The sequence below is a fragment of the Elephantulus edwardii genome, unplaced genomic scaffold (genome assembly GCF_000299155.1).
Source record: "Elephantulus edwardii isolate Elephantulus edwardi_28Jun2011 unplaced genomic scaffold, EleEdw1.0 scaffold00006, whole genome shotgun sequence".
Taxonomy (NCBI): domain Eukaryota; kingdom Metazoa; phylum Chordata; class Mammalia; order Macroscelidea; family Macroscelididae; genus Elephantulus; species Elephantulus edwardii.
The window spans coordinates 20915206-20938221 of record NW_006399756.1 but is presented as its reverse complement, the minus strand read 5'-3'; the positions used below and the strand labels follow the sequence as shown (position 1 = coordinate 20938221).

The window sequence follows — 23016 nt, the reverse complement described above, 5'->3', positions numbered from 1 at the left end:
AAAAAATTCATCTATTTTGATGCAGCATTTGATAATATAAAACACCTCACACCTCACTCTTTATAGTGCACAGTATGAATGAGGTCTGGGTTAGGTAGAGGAAAGGTCAATGCTAATGTTTTTGTTTTCTTTAGAATCATTACCCTTTATCAGCTTTTAACCATCTGGTATCTCTAGTAGACTATCGTAGTTAACATAGTTAAGTTCAGCACTTGTCTCATTTTAGTGTCAGGATCTCCTCCCGTTTTCCTACAGGCAGTCTCTCTCCTTCCTCACAGTCCTACCGTGCAGGTCCTAATGTCGCTCTTACAGATATTTTCAGAAATGTTATTTTAACGTGAAGTTTCTAGCCTGCACTTTGATGTCGTGTGCTTCCTGTGTCTTCTCAACTCCCAGGTTCCTCTCTGGTTCTTTGCCCTAATCCCCACCCCCCCCCAAGCCTTCTGGAGACCTCACCCCCTGGCTGTTTGAACTTTGTATACTTTAAGTAATTTAACTACCCTTAATTACTTTAAAAAACAAAAAAGGAAAAAAAAAGCTTTATGATTTTCATAACTTATTGCTGTTTTTAATGGGTTGTTAATTTCGGTCCTGTAGTTCTATTTTATGTTTTAGATAGGGCTGGGCAAGGAAGAAGAAAATAAAGACAACCATATTTAGCAGTGCAGTTGAGTTGTGTGTTAATGTGAGACTATGCTTTGTAAAAAGTAGCACTTGAACAGCATTCACTGCTTCTGTGTATGAAGTCTGAGCATATACTTGTTCTTGTGTTCTTCCTGTGCCTCCAGAAATATTTTATCCTTGATTTGTACTGTTTGAGTGGCAGATTCTGAGGTAGATGTGTGTGAAAACTGCATGCCTCTAAAAATCTATTATTAAAACCTGCTACTTGAGGTGCTGGAGACTTAATGGAAAAAAAAAAAAAGACAAACTAAATTTTTTCGGCCCAGGTAATTGATTTCTGGTTTCATTTATGGTTACTCCCAGCCAAGTCATGATGCTACTTTGTAGAATTTTACTGAAATTTTTCCTTTCCCAAATGAGACTTGAAGACTCTCTGGTGGAGAGGAAATGGAAGCTGATAACCAGCCTTCTATTTTATGACTCCCATGACATTCATGTGCATCCTTTTGCCTAGCACTGAAATCTGGGACTTCATTCAGGTGAACTTGAGGTGCTGCCGTTTAAGATGGGGGTTCCAAACCGACAGTGTGCATTTCCGCTGCCCCCTCAGGTACTTCTCCCCTGGGTCTACCCTGTTCTCAGGGAGGGAAGAGTATAGAAAAGAGTATTCTTTTTTAAAAAGAAAATCAAACTTGAATATACAAAATTAACCACAAGAAATAAAAAGTTGTGAATGAAGAATGTGTGTGTTAGGTGCCTTTGAGTCAACTCAGCTCCTAGTGATCCCATCAACTAAGCGGAACAGCCATCATCATCATCTCGACCAATCAAGCCCACTGTGTCTACTTGGGTGAAGGTCTTACTCTCGCCATGTGCCATCCTTTTCTATGAAGGAAGGTTATGGATGAGGATCCCACCTTTGAGAGGCTCCTTACACGTCATGGGTGAACATCCCTACCTTTGAGAGGCTACCTTACACGTCATGGGTGAACATCCCTACCTTTGAGAGGCTCCTTACACATCATGGGTGAACATCCCTACCTTTGAGAGGCTCCTTACACGTACCTGTGTATCTTGGCAGTCTGTCAGCAGTCAGGAGTGCACGGTAGTTTCATCATTTGTTTTCTGTTGTACAATTGAAACAGGTGTCCACTGATAAATCTCCTATGTATGCCATCAAGTCATACAAGTGACTGTGTATCCCAGCTCTGAAACCTTCCCTCCCTATCCTGAGCCAATCTCATCTTAACACAGACCTAATCCCATTTCTCCAGTCACTGAGTCAGTTCAATCCATTTCATCGAGGGTCTTCCTCTCTCATGCTGCCCCTCTCCGAGGACTGGTCCCTCCAGGGCACTTGCCCAAAGTGAGACAGAGCCTCAAAATCCTTGCCTCCATAGAGCAGCCTGGTTTTATCCTCTGCAAGACAGACACGTTTGTTACTGGATAGTCCAGGACCTATGTTCAACACTCTTCTCCAGCACCACAACTGTTAAAAGTGCTCCAAGTTACACAAAGCCATTCATCATTTTGTTCCTCAAATAACATTTTATGGACTATCTGGTACAACAGTAGGTTTAAGATTTACAGCCTCAGAAACCCTGCAGGACAGCTTTATTCAACTAGCAGGGAGTTATTGTTACTCTAACCCAAATGATTTTCAGTTCTTAAGTTTCCATTAAGGTATGGAGTTGTGCTGTTAACCAAAGGCTACACCACTCTGAAAGTTAGAATCCACTGACAGCTACAAGGGAGAACGGGCAGTCTCCTCCTCTTACTATGTACAGCTTAGGATACCTGATATGTAAATGCCTATAATGACCTTACGCTGATGAACCCTGGTGGGTGCTTAATTACTGTGCCACCAGAGAAAGGTGATAAAAGCTATTGTGATCTGGTTCGAGTGAGGATTCTACAAAATGCCTTTTCTAACCCAATAGCACAACTGTAAAGCCCCTAGTGTTAGTCTCATTATTTCTGGCCACATTTTGCACAAGAAAATGTTTAACTTCTTGAAAGGTTTTTTTTTTCTATTTATGTGTTTACATTCTTTTATTTAAAATCACTGGCATTTCCCCATTTTTGTGTTATCCTTCCACCTGAAATTCCCAAACCACTTACCCAGACAACATACAAAGCCAGCTTTAAGTGTGAACAAAGGTTTTAATCCAATTTAAATTGTGCTATTGCCCTTAAAAATAGCCTACAATGTCATGTAACTCTTGAAACAAAAATGTGAACATTCTAGTGGTTTACTTTGTGGCTTTAGCAGCCAACCTCCAGACCTGGGGTCTCTGGCAATTCACATCCCCCAGAATGCTGCAGGGGTAAGGGCTGTCTCTTCCCCTAAGATTTACAGCCCCAGAAACCTGATAATGGGCCACTGAGTTGTAATCAACTTGATGGCAGTGAGACTCTTTAAAGGCTTTGGAAGAAGACTGGAAAAGCACCAGTTTTACTGATTGCTTGATCTTGCTAAAGAAGGACTTGCACTTGGGGCCATATCACAGTTAGTAAGCATTGCATAACAGTTAAGTGCCCTAGTTTTAATATTTGGTGTTGGCCTTGCCAGGAAAAAAGCAAAAAGCTAAGAATTCTTGGCCCATGTACCAGATCTAAATAAAAAACTGATTTTCTTGTGGAATATGCCAGAGAATACTTCCAAATGTATGTACTAGCTACAACTGTATGTTTCTGCTTATACCTTTCTGTGAAGTCCCAGATTATTAATGGGAAATGGTTAAAATGAAGTTCTTTTAAAATACTGCCAAGTACCTGCAATTCTGGAGTATGTTCCTTTTTCTCAGCTCTTAAAAAAAATGCTTCTAAGTCTTTAATGCTAGTGTAATCATTAACATTTTATTTTAGATCTTAAAAAATAGTATTCATGAATAAACATTAAACACAGAGCCACAAAATATTGAAAATGTACACAGTATTATCGAAGAAGTCAACTGTAAATGGACATCTTTACTGAACTACCCCTGAAAGCTCAGTAAGGTCCTTTTTTTGAGGGGGGAAAAAACTCCAGGCAAAAGAATGACAAGGCTTCTTGGGCCTCAGTTCCTACAGCTGCTTAGTAATGAGAAAGTGGGCAGTTGGCATCTTAACGTCTAGGCTAGTTGTCAACCACAGTCATCAACTCTAGTGGCATGTGGAGCCAGTGTTTCCTCCAAGCCTCAATTCTTTGCTTTGGTCAGAAATTCACTGCATCGCGCTAAGGTCAAACCCAGGGCTTGAACTGGGAAAAACATACACATCAGTTTCACTGAGGAAGGAAAATCACAAACCAACAAAATAACCATCAGTTTGGGCCTTAAGTAACGACGAGTATTAATGTCTCCCCTTTAGTAGCTATGCTTGATGTTACACAAATAACCAAATGGAAGAAATGATAACTTAGTGTTCGTGGTCTGTACTGGTTTCCTAAAAAAGAACTGGCAAGGTGTGTTAGAGGGAAATCAGTTGCCAGTTTTTACTGCCAGAGAGTGGAAAGATGATTTGTATCCAAAATGTGGTCTTTTTTCAAATAGTTCCACCTGGCAATCTTTACTTCTCTAGACAAACTAAAAAGGCAAATCTTCACAAACCTAACACCCTCATTTTATTTCCTTGGTTAAATGAAAAAATTCTTCAAATGTCTTAACTACAGAATTGATTTCTGCACCTCTTAAATTTCTTACAGGAGCAGAGCTGAGATAAATGATTATGTCATCACCTGTTACTTGTCTACTATGATTTTCTCTCCACTGCAGTAAAAATTAAAGTTTTAACTTACAACTGTAAAATCCTAAATACAAAGAATGTTTCTATGTCCTGCTGAACATAAAAATTGCCACTGATACTAATTGGTTGCTTTGGAATATATTCACTGATTTAGTAGATGCTGACTGGATTTCTGGCCCTTCTAAGGACATTGTTTTAATAGGTTTCCTTTTCTTTCCATTAGCATACAAATGGGAGGCAAAAAAGTAAAAACTTTAAAAATACCTTACAGAACATCCCTTCTTAAATTACTTGTAGACATGCTGAACGACTTGCAAATCCAGCCTTTTCCTTTACCTCACCTGTTGGGTTCTCCTTGCTATTTTTGCCCTGTTTTAAAGAGCATCTGGTGGATTCAAACTGTGTACCTCTGGGATTGCAGTGAAAACCAAGCACCTATAAAAATGAGTTTTAAACGGAAGCAGTTAATCTTCGAGCTAAAGACAAGACCATTTGAAAAATCAAACTGCTGTTTACACTGGACCTTCGCCAGGTATGCACATCAGAATCACTGGTAGTGGCTGCTAAAAGGAGAAAAATGCCTTGGCTTGGGATAGGTCTCGGGTAGGATCTAGACACAGGAAATAATTTTTTTTTCAACATTCAAAACTCCTTGACATCCAGTCAAAACGTAGTCATGAGTGAGCCTCCACTGGGATTCCAAGATGCCAAATCACGGGAAGACCGACCGCCACCGGTGAAGTCAAAGTGGCAAAATGGAATAGTCTTGGATCAGCACATCTGCACCAGAGGTCCCCCCCCCAAACAAGCACTGTGGTGATTTTATAACTTGCACCCCTCCTTGTTCTGAACGATAACATATGGAAACCTAGCCTAACTGGGAACTGAAATCCTAAGCAATGATGGGACCATCCTGTAATTCTGATTCCTAGCAGCCCTCCGTGGGCTTCTGAAAACCATCGCTCTTTACCAGGGAGAGCGCCTGTTGTGCTGCAGAACAGCTGGTGGATTCCAACAGCTGACTCTTGTTAGCGGCCCAAAATGGAGGGAGCGATGCCACCAGGCTCCTCTGTGAAATCTTTTCAACCTATGGGATGAGTATTTCTATTCAACAGCCAAAAAAAAAAACCCAAGGCAGTCATCCTGGCTGTTCATTCAAAGAACATTTGTAATTACTAAAATAAACATTCTGGGTTCTTCCCTTGATGGTGAAAATAAAGGGAACCAGCCATCAAAATTTGGGGCCTTGTATCAATACATTTCAGTCCATCTCTTGAGCTTTCACTACCTGTTCTTGACACAGATAGACCAAAATTTTGTTAAAAAGCTTAAGGTCATCAAGGATATCTGGTTTTAATGGACATCACTTTCACTTGTAGTTAAAATGTTTTTCGAAATGCAGTTCATGAAACATCTCAAATTCAGCCTGGTGACAAATACTATTTTCTCAAGTGTCCTCACATTTACAGTCCAGACACCAGCAGCATCCTGATGCAGGGAGATTTTCTAAAAGGCCACATCTAAGCCTTTGAAAGAAAGGCTTACGATTTTAAGCTAGAGAGTCACTAATTTTAAAACTTTTTTATTCCTTCTCTCTTCCTTCTGGAGAAGCTGAGGTGCAGAAATGAAGGCCCACAGTTCATCTACACTAGCCTTGCTCTGTAAACACCAGCTAAACTATTATCCCAACCGTGCCAAGGTGAGCTCATCAAAACCTATTTGGTGTGGTCATACAACAAATCCAAGAGATTTATTTCCTGTGCTATTTAATGAAAAAGACTCCTTCTAAGGCTACTATTGATTGGTGGTCTATGTAAGTGCTTTTTACAATGGTAATGGAAATATGCTTTAAAGTTTGCAGGTTAAGGGTTTGAAAACTTAATGTCAACTTTCTGTCCTACAGGTTCTACCCTGTGGTCATGAAGAGGCAAAAACCAGTGAGACAGAGGGAGGTATCAGGGATACACAGAGAATTCTAATTCACATCAGTTTCACTCCGCCAACTTTCTTATTAAAAAATTATGTTCATAGGGATTCTGAGTCATACTTGATGGCTTCTAACAATTTGCTTTTTCCATCAAAAATTTACAAACACCCCAATACACAGAAAAGTCCTTAAATGGGATTTGTATTTTACTAAGTTAAGAAAAATATAAGGGATTTGTATTTTAGTAGTCTATTTCTTTTTTTTTTAGTAGTCTTATTTCTTAATTCTGATGGAAGGAACACTCAGGGATTGAGCGAAACGTTTATCACACACTCACTTCCTGTAGCACTGATGTTTACGTACATAGTAGCTTAATCACCAACTCTGACAGCTGAAGAGTTCAACCTTTGGCTAACACACCTTGGATTTTAAAAGGACTTTAATAAAAGTTAAAAATACAAAACGTAAATTAACACACATTCTAAAAATGTCCATCTTCCATTAAGATCTTTTTCTATACATGTATTTGGCTGAAATTTAACTCAGGAGAACTGTGATGTTCATGTACATCAGTAAATGCTAACAACTTGATCTAGTTAACAAAAATTAAAAACTCAGCTACATGAACATAATACACAAGGAAATCATATTAATGCACAAGAAATACAGTAGATTTTTAATGGTGAAAACATTCAGTACTCTTGTTCATTAATTTAGCCTTGGTTTTTTGGGGGTATTTTTATTTTTATTTTTTTTACAAAAATAGTATCTACACTGTATACAGGGCTATACATTACTTTTTGTTTTCGCATATAAATGTTATGCATCCAAAAAAAGTACCACTACAACGAGTGAAAAATTAACACAGCAAAAAGCAAATGTACAAAGGGGCGGGGGGAACTAAAAGTAACTTGGAAAAGACAGATGGTCCTAAACATGGTTTCTTACATCAAACTCATGAATGAGTTGAATCAATTTTAGATGTCGTGATAGATTTATAAACTAAGTTATTGAAGGAATACCTCAAAACAAATAATAGCATTTACAAATCAGCCTGCATATTTAGGCTTAATTAAAGAAGAGCTAGGTTTAAGTTGAAGGTTAAGGGCAAAAATAGATCTCTTCAGTGAGTAGATGTTTACACACACCTTGATGTTTCCAATGAACAGCTAGAATGTGCCAGGTTCAAGGCTTCAGAAAAGTCCATGTTATGTTAAACACATCTTTGACATTGACATTAGGAAGATCAACAGTTCATCTAGGTGCTGTATTTAAGCAGCATCTATCTAGAAAAGTCACTTTATTCAACCGATTAAGGGAACTCTGGTAGTCGTAGTGAAACTTCTTCAAGTTTCATTCTATTGAAGTCAATGACAATAATACTCTTCCTTATTCACCTTAACAAATAATTTACCTTTAGAAAAATATAAGGATAAAAAGGTTAAGCCCTGCAGAGATGAAATCCAGCAGTTTTTCTGATTACTGAGGCATCAAATGCCTGACGTTGTATTTAGAGGTATCCTGGTATTGGGTCATAGGTTTATCAGCAATTCCACACGTTCCTACTCCAACCTTGCCAGTTACGCTCTCAGGTGAAGCAAAAATACTCCTCTTTACCTATGGAGAGAAAACAGAAATCACGCTAATTATTTCAGGATGAAAAGAAAAACCACAGCAAATCCCCCAGAATATTCTATTTTAGTAACAGTAAACACTCTCGTTTCAACATTAAAACAAATAGTGCAATGCTTTGTTCATTATAAAAAGTACTGAAACTGGAAACCATGCTGAAAAGCCTTTCAATTTATTATTTCAGTGAACATTTAAAGCATACTTTTTTATTCAATCATATTTTAAGAAAAAATACCATTAATACCCACAACATAATAGAAATTTTCTCACTTCTGCCTTACCATTCTCCTTTCTGTTAATTCTAGCCTACCATTTTTCCCTGCATGTTTTCTCCTTGGGCAAATGTTCATCTGTGGACCCAGTATGCTCAGGTAGTGTGTAAGGCTTGAGTGCCTCACTGCTGGTGCTGGGTACCTTACAGACCTACAGCATGGCTGCAAGTTGAGCCATAGGGGTATGAGTTTTGTCCCAGGATCAAGTCATTCACTTTTAGAAATTATTTCTAAACACTATTAATACTTCAAACATTTGCTTTCAGTTATGTCAATATTTTAACTTTGTAGACCAACTGCTAATTTTAGGCATTTTACCCATGATTATCCATTTTACTATGACAAGAACCCTGGCGGCACTAAATGAAGTCTACACTATGGGGCCTATAAGCATGTCTACACTGTGACGTCCCTGAGCCTTTGTTACTCATTATTCATAAAAGAAACATCTTCATGAAAATAAAGTCCTGCTTCTCAGAATCATGTCCATCAGTGGAAGGGCTACCTCAACAGCATGAGAACTAGAACATGGGCGAAAGCCAGAATCTGAATGAATGAATGAATGCATGCATGCTACGGCTTATTTTCTACCCAACATAACTTAGAAAAGTATGCCAAGGAAATCCAATCAGGGCTCTTTGAAAAAAAACGGAGCTCTGCCAGTGCTGGTTAGCATTAGACGCATTAACCAAGCAGGTAGTATTCTGTAAACTGCCTCTAAGTAAGAGGTAGGTAGTAAATCATTTTCAAATTTTAGTTTATTAAAAGACTTCTGTAATTTCTCATGTAAATGCAAAATGTTTATAATACAGACATGTGACTAATAGACTATTTCCCAATAAATGAAACCAAAAATTAAATTCTTACTTCAACAGTCTAATTATTTTAAGGTAATTTACCATGTATTACCTTTCAGTCATATTAATCATATTTTCAGTCATAATAATGACAGCTGCATTTTTCAAATTTATAGAATATGATTGAAAGTATTTACTAACCTGGCCTTTTTTGTTTTTAGAATAGGCTCTGTTATTGAACTGTTGCCATTTCACCTTCTGGTCCTCTCTTTCTTGCTCAAGTTCTTTTATTCTCTGTGCTTTTTTCAAAGCTTTCTTCTTTTTATATTCACGTTGCTGGGCAAGCATTTCTTTTCTGTAAGAGAGATAAAATTCCAGTAGGTCAGAAGTTAAGCAACGCAAAAATAAACTGAATAAACTTATATATTCTTTGCATGAATAAAAGCAGTTAACTCATCAGCACTAATACCAATCACCCAGGACTACTAAGTGTTTTTTTCTTTTTTGCTAAAGTAAAGGTAGATATATGCTTCAAAGCTCCAAACATAAAACTATTACCTACAGCAATGAGATAAGAGAGTCTGTTTTAACTTTTGCCAGTTATGTTTTAGAAGTAAAAATTCCAACAAATTGTCATTTGAACTTTTATAAATTTCCAACTAGACAGTTTAATAAGTAGCATGGGGGATGGGGGATAAAGAAATATATTTAGGGGAGGGAGAAAAGTATTTCTGTAAATATATATAAAGAAATCCCATGCAGCTATGCCATTTCGCTCATATTAGAACAGTAGTACAAAGAGAAATCATTGCTAATAACCTTATAAAGTTAATAGAAACATCTAGGTTTGTGTTTTGTGTTTTTTTTTTTTTAAAAAACACCCCAAAACCCAAAAACAAAAACCCCTTTATTCTAAATTAAGGTCAGAGTCACAAACGTTCATAGTATAACGAGGAAGGCCTTCAGGAGAAGCAATAAAAGCTAGACTCTCCTGGAACCTATAATCCCATTATGAAGTTAAGCGTAGCTTTTTACACAGAGGTCAAAATACTTTTCACAACTGTTTGTTTTTATCTTTGCTGTCACTTCCCTATGTTGTGATCATCTTGTCTGTGGATCATGGCAGTAGCTACCTTTTCTATAGGGCCAATGACTATTTTAAATGTCAAGTGTACATCACATCTTCATTCCCTCTATTTAAAAGATTCCCATGGCTTGTGAGCTCCCTATGACCTGGTTTCTATCTCTTTAAACATCTTTTCTTGTCAAAATACCTCCAAATCCTCAAGTTTCTGCCATGAGTTAAGTCCATCATCTCTTAAGATCCCATCACTTTTCTTTCAGAGTAAAGATACACTGAGTTCTTACTGCAATGATGAGAATTGTGCCGTAGATCTTATTAATGCTATTATTTAATCCTCACAACCCTCTAAAATACATACAATTATGTTTCCAACTTTTGGGGAGAAAACTGAAGAGTTTGAACAGCCTGTAAGAGACAGAATTTAAGCCCAAATACATAAATCAATATGCCATATATTGCCTTTCATCTGACCTATTCCTCCCCTTGTTATGTTCCCTTCACTACTTCTATATTTTTGTTGTATGTTTATTTATTTGTGCATTTATGTGACACCAACATCTGAATCTGAGTCAGGTCCATTTTAAAAAAAAAGAGTTTGTCACAGCGTAGATTCCAACCATACAGTCTGTGTGTCAAGAGTAGTACCGGCTCCTTAGGGGCTTTAAGGGCTGACTTTTACTTAGCATCAGGTGATGATTTCTCTAGGTGGACTCAATTCACTAACCTTTCGGTTAGTTAACTATCTTCGTGTGAACTGTTTGCAACTCCCTAGGACTTTGCCAAGTATTTCTTTGTTTAATGTCTGCTCAAAAACTCCTTGCCATTCAGTCAGAAGAGACTCAGAGACGACCCTCCAGGGGGTATTCAGAGGCTGTAACCTGCGTGAGTGGAGACTGCCCATCTAATGCCGCGAAGCAGCTGGAGGACTTGAAACGCTGGCGTGCCTGTGAGCTGGCAGCACAACACCCCACTAACTAGGCCACCAGAGCTTGCTATTCAACATCTAAACGTGAACTAAAACGTCATCACTTCACCTAGGCATACATACTCGGACGACACTCACTTTATGTCACCATCAAATCTGCAAAAGAGCAGTAAATGGTCTCTGCCTGCATGAATTCTCTCTGTAGACTACACTAACTATCTAAATGAAGAAGAGTTAAACACCAGTCAGGGTCACTCACTTTGACATGGGCTTGTTGCCGCTGTCCTCCTTCGCTTTCCTTCCTTCTTCCACAGGCTTGAGATTCAGGAGTGGGGTCACTTCAGCATTGCCGTAGCCAGCAAAGGTGATTGCAGCCGTGCCGTTCTCTTCATCGATCTCCTCGATCTCCGCTTCATAACACCTGCAAAGATATCATGGCTGTAAGCAGGTGAGTAAAGGTTTTGTACTCAACCTTTAAGACTTACATTGTAGAGATTCAATTACTACATGTGTCTAACATGAAGCATCTGTAATCAAATAGCCTTTTTGGCAAAGATGATCCAATAATAGCTGGAGTTACCCATTTACAAAAATGAAAGTTCTAACGAAAATACTGCCAGGAAAGTCTCTCACAGAGTGTGCTGTAATGCTTGGGGAGAAGAGGTGTTTCTTACAGAAATTAGTGTATGTGCATCACAGATGTCTGAGACAATTTAAGTTTTCCGTTTGAGAAGAATATGGATTTCTTTTGGAAAACAACCATTCATTTTCCTTTTTCTTGTTTTAGAAAAGCCCATTTTTCAATCCAAATTTAATTTGCAGGTAAAAATTACTAACCACTCCAGAATCAAATGTACAGAAATCTTATTAGTTATGTGCATGTGTGTATGTTTCTGTTCATTGCTGCCGAGATGGAACCAACCCACAGCTGACTCTCCAGTGATTTTCAGAGCCTCAGAAAAATCAGGAGACTGCCTATCTTTCTCCAGCAGAGCAGCTGGTGGATGAAAACGGCCTGCCTGTGGCAGTACAGCTCCTTACTTACAAGGCCACCAGAGCTTCCCAAAGAAAGTTAAAACAGGGTAGCTCACACTGAATAAAGCATCTTACCACTGTATTTTATTATTTCACTTATAGTTAGAGGGGTTTTTTTCTACACTTACTGTCCATCTTCACTCCAGATTGCCATACACTTGTCGCCTACTTTCCATGAATGAGTGGGCTGTGTAGAAGCAAAACTGTCTGAACTTGTAAGAGTTTCAGAAGGTTGAGTTGAAAGAAGGTCTTTGGTTAATTCTATAACTTCCTGAAAAAGAAAAACAAAACACATTATAAGACGTTATTTTCATAATCCACCTTATGAACAACTTGTAAGTGAATTCTTTGTTTTTTATGACATCAGCTCTCATACGAGACAACATCTAGAAAATGCTTTATACATAGCAATCCATATAGAGTCCCTACTGTCACTATCAAGTAGACACTGTGACTGTTCCTTTACACAAACTAACTTTCAGTATTTCATACCACTAGTTAGTGGCAGAACAGGGATTAAAACAGTCTTGTCTCTAGTCTGTGCTCCTAACTAAAATATAGCCTTTCAATTTAATTAAACACAAATGGGATTCTTAAACTTTGTTCTATGCGCTCACTCTCTATAAAGATGAAAAATGAGGTCAAATGTGACAAACTGAACTAAGTTTAAGACCACATTGATTAATGCCATGTTTCAGACAACTGCCCTGCTATGCATGTGATTGCCTGATAGTAAGAGTAAAGGCCTAGCCCACTCTTCACTCCCCCCAAAACAACACACACTTGAGGCATCACCAATAATAGCAATAATATACCTGTTCACACAGATTTGTACTAAAATACATCTTAAAGAAACCAGTAATTTTTTGTTTGCTAAGTTTTACTAAGTGATTAGAGCAGATTTAAAATACTCCAATTTCTTAATCTTTAAATATATTTCATGTATTTTAAAAGACAGCTTCATTTAGAAAGAAAAATATAAAGTTTAACAAATAGGCAGGCAATGCCTCTTATGTGACAAGACTTTTCTACTTCAAAGTTACACTTACTGTTTTAATTCAAAGGTATTTAATGCTAATTAAAAAAACAACCACTTAAGTGATACAAAGTTTGCATCCATACCAAAACACTATACACAATGCACCTCAAAGGCCATACAGCTTATTTAGGGAAGTAAAGTTCCCAGAGTTAAATTCTGTTCTGAGTTTCTCCTGACTCCCATCAAAGTTTTCCTGCTTGGTAGGCAAGCAAGTTAAACATGACTTCTCTCCTACAAATTCTGCGGGGGGAAACCCCCAAGCTTTTTTTTTTAAAAAAACAAAACAAAACACAAACAAAAGGGGATAGGAAGGGGAAAAAAACCTTAAGTTTTTGGAGAAAAGGCTAGTTTCATGAATTAAAAATCCAAACCCCAAATGTATTAACTAGAAGATGCAGATTTAAGAATTTAGTAAATTTCTGGTGATGTTTTATCACTGGAAGTGGCCATTCAAATGGCTTCTAATTAGAAAATTCTTTGCAAAACCAAAAATAGCAACTAGAGCAAATGCTATACAAAGAGAGTAAATGATCCAGTTTTGTTTTCAAAGTCAGGTTCATTGGGTCGCTATGAGTCGTGCTTGACCCAACGGCATTAACAACCAACCTTACTCAAAAGCCTTCATAATTACATATCATGTGGTATAACGTATACACATACACTAGGTGCTACAGATCACTGAGCCATTAAAGCAAACATGAATTTTATCTACGCCAGTTTTATAAATTCTGTTTGTCTTAGGACAGGTTTTCACTGTATTTGTCCAAAAAGGAAAACATATTTCATTAAAGAAAAGGACCCCAAAAAGCTGTGCACATTATAAATTATTTCAGAGCACAGTACCAAAACGATCCTACTTTTTTTTATCATTTATAGCAGTTATTCATAGCATCCAGTAAGGTTGGCCATTTTCTTATAAACCTCCCCTCTACAGCAAACTAAGATAATCTTCTGAACATTTTTCTCCAGGTGTGCACATGGACCATAGTATTAGAAAGAGGAACTATTTTATGTATGAGGGGGTTCTTGAAGGTACATACCATTAATTACTTTTCCTCCCCCAAGTCTGAGCTCTGAAACTGCTCCTTGACAGATGGGCAGCAGTTACAGTAATCGGCAATTCCAGGAAGCATCAGGAGTTGTGATCTACATATCAGCAGGTCAAAGGGGGTGCACCCAAGCACTCTGCTTACTGAAGGAAGGCGTTTCGGGGATGCAGAGAGCCACTGTAATATATGAGACAAGTGACTTGACCCCTGCCTCCTTTAGAACCAGTTTAGTCAGCAAAACAGCCTAATATAATGACCATTCTTGTGATTATCAAGCCTGCCTGGGCAGCCAGTTGGTTTGGATTTTACTAATTTTTCTTTCTTTTGGGGGCGTGGGGGGGGGAAGGCAGTTTAGCTTTCAGGAGACTGATGTGCTCCTGCTGAGTAACCCTTATTCTTCTAAAAAGATAGTACTGACAGGAAAAAGAAAGTCAATGAGAAAAATGTAGAGAAAGAAAATAAAGAGCAAATACATGTGCAACCAGAATATGATCCTTTAGGAGAAACAAAAGCAAGCAGAAACCATATTGTCAAAAACACATGAAAATAATGAGGCCACTAAGTCTAAACGGGAAGAATGAAACAGACTTTTCAAGTATTAGGGGAAGAGTTAAATACAGTAAAACTGTGAAAGCTGGAACCTGCTTAATGTAAAAAACTGTCAAAGAAGAAAAATCTTTTCCACTTAAGTAAAACAATAAAAAGTGGTCAAAGGCAGAAAATTTGCAAGTTTCAGAAAAAGGAGGCAGTCCAGCTGTGTTCCAATTCTCACAGGTTTCTCTTTGACAGGCATGGACAAAGTTACTCCACAGAAATCAGAAAAGAGAAAGCAAGAAGAGCCTGTGGCAATGTCCATCTCACCTAGACAAAAGATGGCTTCCACTGCGAGTACTTTTACTTCAAACAGATCTGTATTTAGTAAGCAAATTAACTTTCCCCCAGGACAGAATAAAAGAGAAAGAAAGCATGATCAAGATCAGTCAATAAGACATTCTACATTACTATCTGAAAAGTTAGGACTTAAGTTAGGATACAGCCCTCCATTTTAACTCCAGTTCCCTCAATCACACTAGCCACACTTCAAATATTCAACAGCCACAAACAGATGTGGCTGGGGGGTTGCACAGTACAAACCTAATCTTCCACCATATCACTGGATTTTTTTTGCTGGACAGCACTTCTTTAAGTGGTTTCTGAAATGACTCCCAGCTTTTTAAGCTCAGGTAAGTCATTTTACTTATATGCTTACTATAATGTCTATCAAAATTTTTCACCAGATTCTAATGATGATTTATCCGAGGAACATTAAATTAAAAAGGTCTTCTATTTTCAACCTCTGCTAACTCTCCTGCCAGTTTCACAAAAACCTCCCCTCACTGCCTAGGCAACACGCTAGGATACAATGTTTTATTCCAGCTGGAACCACCTGGTTGGGATCTGAGGCAAGCAGAAACCTGTTATTTTATGAAGAATAAACAAACAAATGGTCAGTCTCCCAAATCTCTTCACCATCAATGCATACTGACATGTTATTAATAAATGGGCAGGTATCAACATGACTGGGTTTTTACAGAAGACCCGGAAACAGGTGTCTCTCAAAACACTGTTTTCTTATTGAATGGCATCCTGAAATCAATAGGATTTATTTCTACATATTGAAATTATTCCAGCTGTTTCCTGGGCAGTTTTAAAAAAAAAAATCAACTGCTGTCACTTTAAGGATATTTTACATAAACCTAGAATTTGAACTTGAAATTATTCAACTCAATTATATCTACATAAACTCTGAACGGAATACCAAACATGGTCCCTACTTCAAATTTCTTTCTTTCATCTGCAATTTCAATCTACCAAAGATACTAATAATTGAGTTATTGTACGCTGATGAGTCAAACAACTCACAGCTGATCCTACAGCTCATTTTAAGAGGCTTTAAATCACACAGGAGGAGAATGACCATCTTTGTTCTGTGGAGCTCCTGATGAGATTTGAACTATGTATCTTACAGCTGGCAGTGAAGCTTCTTGCCACTAGGCCACCAGAACTCCCCTTTTAATGAGTTAGTGTAGGACAAAAGGTGGGAGAAAATTTCAACAAGATAAAGCCAATTCAAGTTTTAGAAACTGGGTCAAGAATTTTAAGGAAGTCCTCAAATTTTCAAGATGAAAAATCAAAAATATTTAGATTATGCTTTTGAGAGATTTTTAATTGTCAATAACTACACCGTAAAACTGGCCTTAAGTCCAAACAACTATGTCAAGTTTATACAGAAAAGTAGTCTCCATTTATCGTTCTAATTTTTTTTTTAAATGGAGTGGAACTCATTATCTTTGAAAGATCCGCAAAATGTTATTTATTTCATTTTCAAATAACTGTGGCCCTGAAATGAACTGAATCAGCTTCCATTACAAATTTATATGCATCTCCTCTCCTGAAAATTGGATGGCTTCCAAAATCAACTTATTTTTAAAAGTTTAAGCATAGACAAGATTTACATAAGAATGGTAACCCATTCATTTTAACGTATCCATAAACATACTGAGGAAACAACCTATTTCTGAGTAATGTGTGCCTATGAGTGCATAAATAAGTATGTATATATGGAAAAGACACCCCAAAAAAAGTCCTCTGGGTACCAAGGGATTGTAAGCAGTAAAGCACTTCAAAACCAAAGAAATAGCCTTAAGAAGTCATTTTAACTCCAAATGTCCCCTCTCCATACTTACTTGTAAATCTTTCCTCAATTTTAGTAAGTCTTCGTTTTCTCCATTTCCAGATAATGCAGCTTCAACCTGCTGGAGTTGAGCTTTGTAGCTTGCCAGTTGTTTTGCTAGATCCTCTGCCATCTGAGGGGAAGGAGAGTCAAAGGTCATAAAAATTGCACACAAAAAGCCTCCATAAAATACCATTTACTTGTCTGCCATCATTAATTCTTACCAGTTATGTTCCCAACTCCTTATTAACGTAGCTTAATTCACCACCATTACCTTCATTTTTGGTTCAGAGAAAAGCTGTGAGTCAAAGCACAACCTTGAAGGCAATGGATTCTGAAGATTATAGACAAATTCCATATAGAAAGAGAAAAAAATAAAAACAGATGAATGAAAGGGATATTCTAACTGTATTTTTCTAAAAATCCTATTCTGTTGGAAAATATGCCAGAAATTTTCTTTCTTTTTAAACAAAGCTAACTGCAAATGGTTTTAGGTTAACCACATTGAAAGCTCTACCTGAGCTACTAATGTAGTAAGACACGTTATCTATAGACTCTTCCCCAGAGCAAACTGGTCACTTAAAACAGTGCCAATGTGTTTTCTTCCTTAGAAACACCACAATTCTACCCTTTAAGCATTTTAAGGTAAAGTGTCACTTAATAAACCCAGCTCATTCTTCCTTCTCCCAAGCAGAAGACATGAATTACCCCTTTATTAGTGGTTTATAAGAAATTTCCGAGAACCCTCCTCTTTCTTAAAATTTCCATCCTGCGCTGGTTGCCTAGGAAACAGTGTGACAACAAGACGGCAGCACCGTGCTACAGCTGGTGGTTTTCCAGGGGTCACTATGAGTCACAGCAGTCTGGACAGCACCTAACAACAGGGACACTGAAATGACAAAATTATGGAGATACCAAGAGGCAGTTCCTGATGGCTGCAAACTGACAGTAGAACTATGAGCTCACCTTTGGCCTCTCTTGGAAAGACTCGGAGAGTGCCCCTGCCATCAGAGCCTCCCAACACAGGGAGCGAGGGGTAAAAATCTACGGAGATGGTAAATGTGCAATCTGCCTTCATCTCCCCCTCTCCTGCTTCTTGCCTGCGTCTCCTTTGGGCTGGACAGATGCAGAGAAAGGCACATAAGGTCCCCTGTTAGCAAGAGGGCTGACCTGACTGTAGTGTGTCCTCAGCTCTCCCAGCCTCTCCCTGAGGAATGGGCATCCCTCCAGGCAGCTTTCCGATTGGAAGCTCCACACCCTTAGCAGAGCTCCTGTATGCTTGGGCCCTTCTCACTCCGCTCTCCTCCCCATTTCAGTCTTTCCTGAGATGCAAGGCCTGTCCTCCCATTACTGCCCTGACTCCTGTAGGTTTAGGCCTTTGGATCCCAACCCACTCCTGTCCCAAGGCCCCCTATTCCCCCTGCAGGAGGTGCCTGGTTAGATCCTTGCTCTTTGGCTTCCCGACTTTTTTTATCCTCATATCCTCGGGCAACAGAGGACAGGGCTCAGCCTCTGAGCAGTGACCTGAGCATCTCTATCTGCAGAAGATGAGGTAGAAGTGCCAAATGATGGACAAGGCTCAGAAAAAAATTCTCGATTCCTTCCTGCTATGGAACACAGGCGCCCCTGTGGGTAGGCAAGCCAGGATTCATCTGACATCAGCAACGATGTCCCTGGTGCCACAGCCTCTTCTAAATCCCGCTTGAACTTTGGCAATTCCCTACCTATGGACTGTTCCAGCCGTTTTTGAATGATCTTCAGCAGTTATTTTGCTTGAATGTGATAGCAATGATATCGTTTGAAAATTTCCACATTCCACTGGATCACCCTTTTTGGAAATAGGAACAAATAAAGACCACTTCCAATCCACAACTAGATATGTATCTCAAAGAAGTAAAAGCTGTAACACCAACTAACATATATACATACATTCATGGTCACTGCAGCATTATTTAAAGTAGCATAGAGATAGAAACAGTCCAAGTGTCCATCAGTGAACAAAGCTAAAGAAATTGTGGTACAGTCAGATAGTGCATTAGTCTGTATCACTTAAAAGCTACCAAGAATTTGTAAATTAATGCACAGTATGGACAAATATAGAACAAAGTATGCTGAGCAATGTAAGTTAGTGACACAAACAAGAGAAATTTAATGTAAGACCACTATTGTAAAAAAAGAAAGGTTTCACACAACTTATCAGTCTCGGAGAGATAACACAGATGAGAGAGGAGGGAGAAAGGAGTGAAAATTAATCAATAGGTAAGTTCTTGGGTGATAAAGGCAATGCACAAGAAGGGGTGGATTAGACCTTGTAATTAATTACTTGATTCAGTGGCAATTAATGTTGTGTGAATGGTTTATGTGCAAAACCAATAGGATTTGTAAACTCTCAATAAATAAATAAATGTGCAATGAAAACAAAATAAATATAAATGAGAAAAGAGTTACGGGGTCTCACTAGATGGTTCGCTGCTAACACTGCTGAACATTTTGACCAAAGACTCTAGAGAAGAATCCTAGTCAAAAGGAGGAATTTCAAACACTCACGGAGTCCAGGAGCTTTGGAACCTGGATGAACGCCTCAAACTATTGCTCTGTTATAATCTTTAAACCTTAAACCAAGAATATCCATCGGAGTCTTAAAACCAAGCCATAATTTGCTTTGACTAGTGAGGGGTGTCTGCCGTAAGCACTGTGTATTTACATGGAATCCAACTGATGACAAGGCGAAGGACGAGGAAGGAATCTTACCAGCCGTGTGTTTGCGTTCATGTGGGCAAAGGAAGGTGAACGTGGAAGAGCACCTTATGTAATGAACTCAGTGTCTCTGAAGTGAGCAGGTGGAAACTCGAACTGGAACATGTTTCTGCTGTGTATATGAATAATGACCATAATAAATTACTAATTAAAAAAAATTAATTATCCCGTCCTGCGACAGCCCTGGACTCTGGCCAGGCTCCAACGAGTGAAAGCAATCAGGAACCTGGACGATTATTTGAGACCTAGAATCTCCGATTTCCGCTTCCAGGGAGACCGAAGGCAGGAACCGGGCGGAGCCGAAGCCCTAAAGCCCAGGCCGACGGGCGGCCTCCCGACCCCACCCGATGGGCTCCCCGATCAGCCACTGACCCGGAGGCCCCAACCGTACCGGGGCCGCTCGGCACTCAACACCCGGGACGGCGAGCGAGCCGTGGCACTCCGGCCGGCGCCCCTGGCACCTCGAGCACAGCTGCCACCTCGGCTTCTGGCCGCCGCCACCGGGAGCAGCAGAGGCCCAGCGAGGCCTTCCTCCCTCCATCCCTCCGTCCCTCCCGGCATGTTACCTTGCGAAGGTCGGGGCGGCGAGAAAGGACCGAGGAGACGGAATCCACGGGCAGCGAGAGAGGAAAATCTCCGCGGGATCGACGACAACGACAAGGCGACTGGGCTTCAAGTATGAAATGAACACCCTGCCCAAGCGAGAACAGTAGTTAAGCCCGAGACAAGACGCGAGAATAAAAGGCTTATGTGGTCTCGCGATAGTTATAAAGTTTCGCGAGAGGACGCGCCGCTCACGTTATCCCTTGGGCCCAATGAGCCGCGCGCTCTGACTCCGGAGGGTGGGGCTTGTAAGGAGTGACGCATATCAGGTGCGCCGGGCGCGGGCTACAGGTTGGTCCCACCTCAGTTCCGGTTTGCTGTGAGATTATTCCGCTGGTCGTGGCTACTGTGGAACCCTTTTTTGGGTAATCGGAGAAGGTTGCTGTTGTGCCGCCTTCGGCCAGCGGCATTAGGAAGAGGGAGGGACTTGGTTCAGAGTGTATAGGGGGTACGAGGCGGGACGTGCTCACCCTGAGAGTAGAGGTTTGCGCGCGCAGTTTCCGCTTGTAAAGATGTACAGCCTCGGAAAGTGAAGGAGGTTCCCTGTGAGCCGACTCCATAGCTAAGATTTGGGCTTTAGGGCACTAGTAGTTTAGCCTCTGATGTAGTTCCTGAATCTGCAACGTCACCATCACTTGATAATTCATTGCAAAGACAAGTCAAACCCCACCTCACAATTCCTGAACCCTAAACTCTTTTTTTTCTTTAAATTTATTATTCGTTTCAGTGAAAATTTACAGAGACTTTGAATTTCCATTCATTCATTGTTGCACTTTTCTCCCTTCCCAACCCTCCCCCCTAGTACACTACCCTTTTGGAAAAATAAAAGATAAAAATTCTTTAATTGTTTTACAATCCCTTCCCCCAGGTCCACTCCACTATGCAGCCTTCGCTCTGGACTCCTGTCATGACAATAATACCTAATCACATATCCCTTTTAAACAGTTCTGTCCTTCCATCTGTTTCAAGGCAGTATACATTATTGAACCCATCTTTCTCAGTCGCCCCCCAACCCCGATGGCAGTCCTGTTTTACAACAGTGGCACCATGCAGTATTTGTCTCTTTATGACTGAGATACTTCACTCAGTATAATGTCCTCCAGGGTCACCCATTTTGAGTAATATTGCATGAGTTCCTTGTTTTTCAATGCAGCTGTAGCTAAACTCTTAAGGAAAGGGTTGTTAAACAATCTAAATAAACAAGCCCTTCAGGAAATAATTCAGGTCTACTGAAGTTTGATAGCCTCAAACTTTGTATATATATTTATAGCTATAAAAGCCTGAGAAACAACGAAAAGCTAAGTTGTGGCAAACCTAATCTAGAAATAGTTGTTGTACTGAAAACGTATTTTGTTAAAACCTGTTTGGCTTGAATAGGCTAAACCTGCCTCTCTGGAACAATGTGCAAGTTACAGTTGCGTGACAAGTAGAGTGGCAGGATTATTTTGGTTTATTTTTAAAGAGAATTGCGTAGAACAATGAGCATTAAGTGTATGATTGTGATGTACTATTTCTGACAGTTGTACAAACCTATCAAGAGCTTTGCAGTGGAAGTCTGATATTCATTGATGTTTTGCCTTAGTAACTATTGACCCATTTTTCTTTTTAACTATCCGCACACTATTTTCCCCAATTTAAAAAAAAAAAAAATTAAAGAGGAAAGATTAAAGCCTGAGCTGCATTTGGAGGCAGGGAAAGATCCTTTCCTGAGGGCTTAAGGTCTGTTTCTAAACCCTTAAGAACGTCCTGTCTTCTTTTGGGCTGTGGCAACATCTTGCTTTAGCACCTTGTAACCTTTTTTTTAAAGGACCTTCTCCCATTTATTTTATATTTCGTTTTGATTTAAAACTTACAGACAAGTTAAAAAATAAACCCACAAAGAACTCACATTCCTTATCCAATTTTGCCAATGTTTAAATACATTTGCTTCATAATTCTTTGTGCATTATACACATAATATAGATATTTGGTGCCATCTAGTCAAGCACAATTCCTAGCACCCCTGTGAACAACAGATCTGAACCCTGTCCCATCCTGTGACATCTTTACACTTCCTAACACACTAGAGCCCATTGCAGCAGTCAACTTGTCAATCCACCTGATGAGGGTCTTCTGAGCGTCATGTCCATCCCTCTCTAAGGAATAACCCTTCCTAGCAACGTGCAAAGCCTCATCGTCCTTGCTTCCAAAGAGCACTCTGGCTGCACCCTCTTCAAGACATATTTATTTGTTCTTTTGGCAATCCATAGGATGTTCAGCTTTCTTCTCCAACACCACAGCTCAAAGGCATCAGTTCTTCTGTCATCCTTATTCATTGTCCAGCTCTCAGATGCATAGCAAGTGATCAGAAACACCATAGCCTGAATCAGATGCACCTTAGTCTTCAAACTGACATCATTACTCATCAATAATTTGAGGAGGTCCCTAACTACAGGCTCTCTCAGTGCAATATGTCTCCTGATTTCCTGACTGCTGGTACCAAGGGTGTGGACTGTAGATCCAAATAAGTTGAAGTTTTTGACAGTTTCATCTTTTCTCCATCCGTCATGATGGAGATTGGTCCAGGGGTAAGAATCTTTGTCTTCTTAACATTGAGATGCAATCCATATTGAAGGCTGCATTCTTTGATCTTCTGCAACAAGTGTTTCCAGTCCTCTTCACTTTGAGCAAGCAAGGTTGTGTCATCTACATAACACAGGTTATTGAGGAGTCTCCCTCCAATTCTGATGCCATATTCCTCTTCATAGAGTCCAGCTTCTCAAATAATTTGCTCAGCATACATAATGAATAGGTATGGAGAGAGAATACAACCCTGATATACTCCTTTCTTACT

At 39.4% G+C, this 23016-nt stretch overlaps 1 protein-coding gene across 1 annotated transcript; it reads right to left on the bottom strand.

Moving 5' to 3' along the window:
• Window positions 1-7616: 7616 nt before the first annotated feature.
• On the bottom strand, window positions 7617-16962 carry SMNDC1 (survival motor neuron domain containing 1). Its single transcript, XM_006879945.1, has 5 exons — window positions 16837-16962; window positions 12151-12293; window positions 11247-11408; window positions 9180-9333; window positions 7617-7894 (listed from the first exon to the last, which is right to left on the bottom strand). Exons 1-5 carry the CDS (start codon window positions 16954-16956, stop codon window positions 7757-7759), a joined length of 717 nt encoding a protein of 238 aa, XP_006880007.1. The 5' UTR covers window positions 16957-16962; the 3' UTR covers window positions 7617-7756.
• Window positions 16963-23016: the final 6054 nt, after the last annotated feature.

What these genes read in the sequence shown, in the direction of transcription:
- SMNDC1 (XM_006879945.1), bottom strand. Translation starts at nt 16,956, where the DNA reads ATGGCAGAGGATCTAGCAAAACAACTGGCAAGCTACAAAGCTCAACTC. An exon ending in ATCTGGAGTGAAGATGGACA is followed by an intron (nt 11,409 to 12,150) that starts GTAAGTGTAGAA and finishes ATATCTTTGCAG; the next exon opens with GTGTTATGAAGCGGAGATCG. An exon ending in CTAAAAACAAAAAAGGCCAG is followed by an intron (nt 7,895 to 9,179) that starts GTTAGTAAATAC and finishes TTCTCTCCATAG; the next exon opens with GTAAAGAGGAGTATTTTTGC.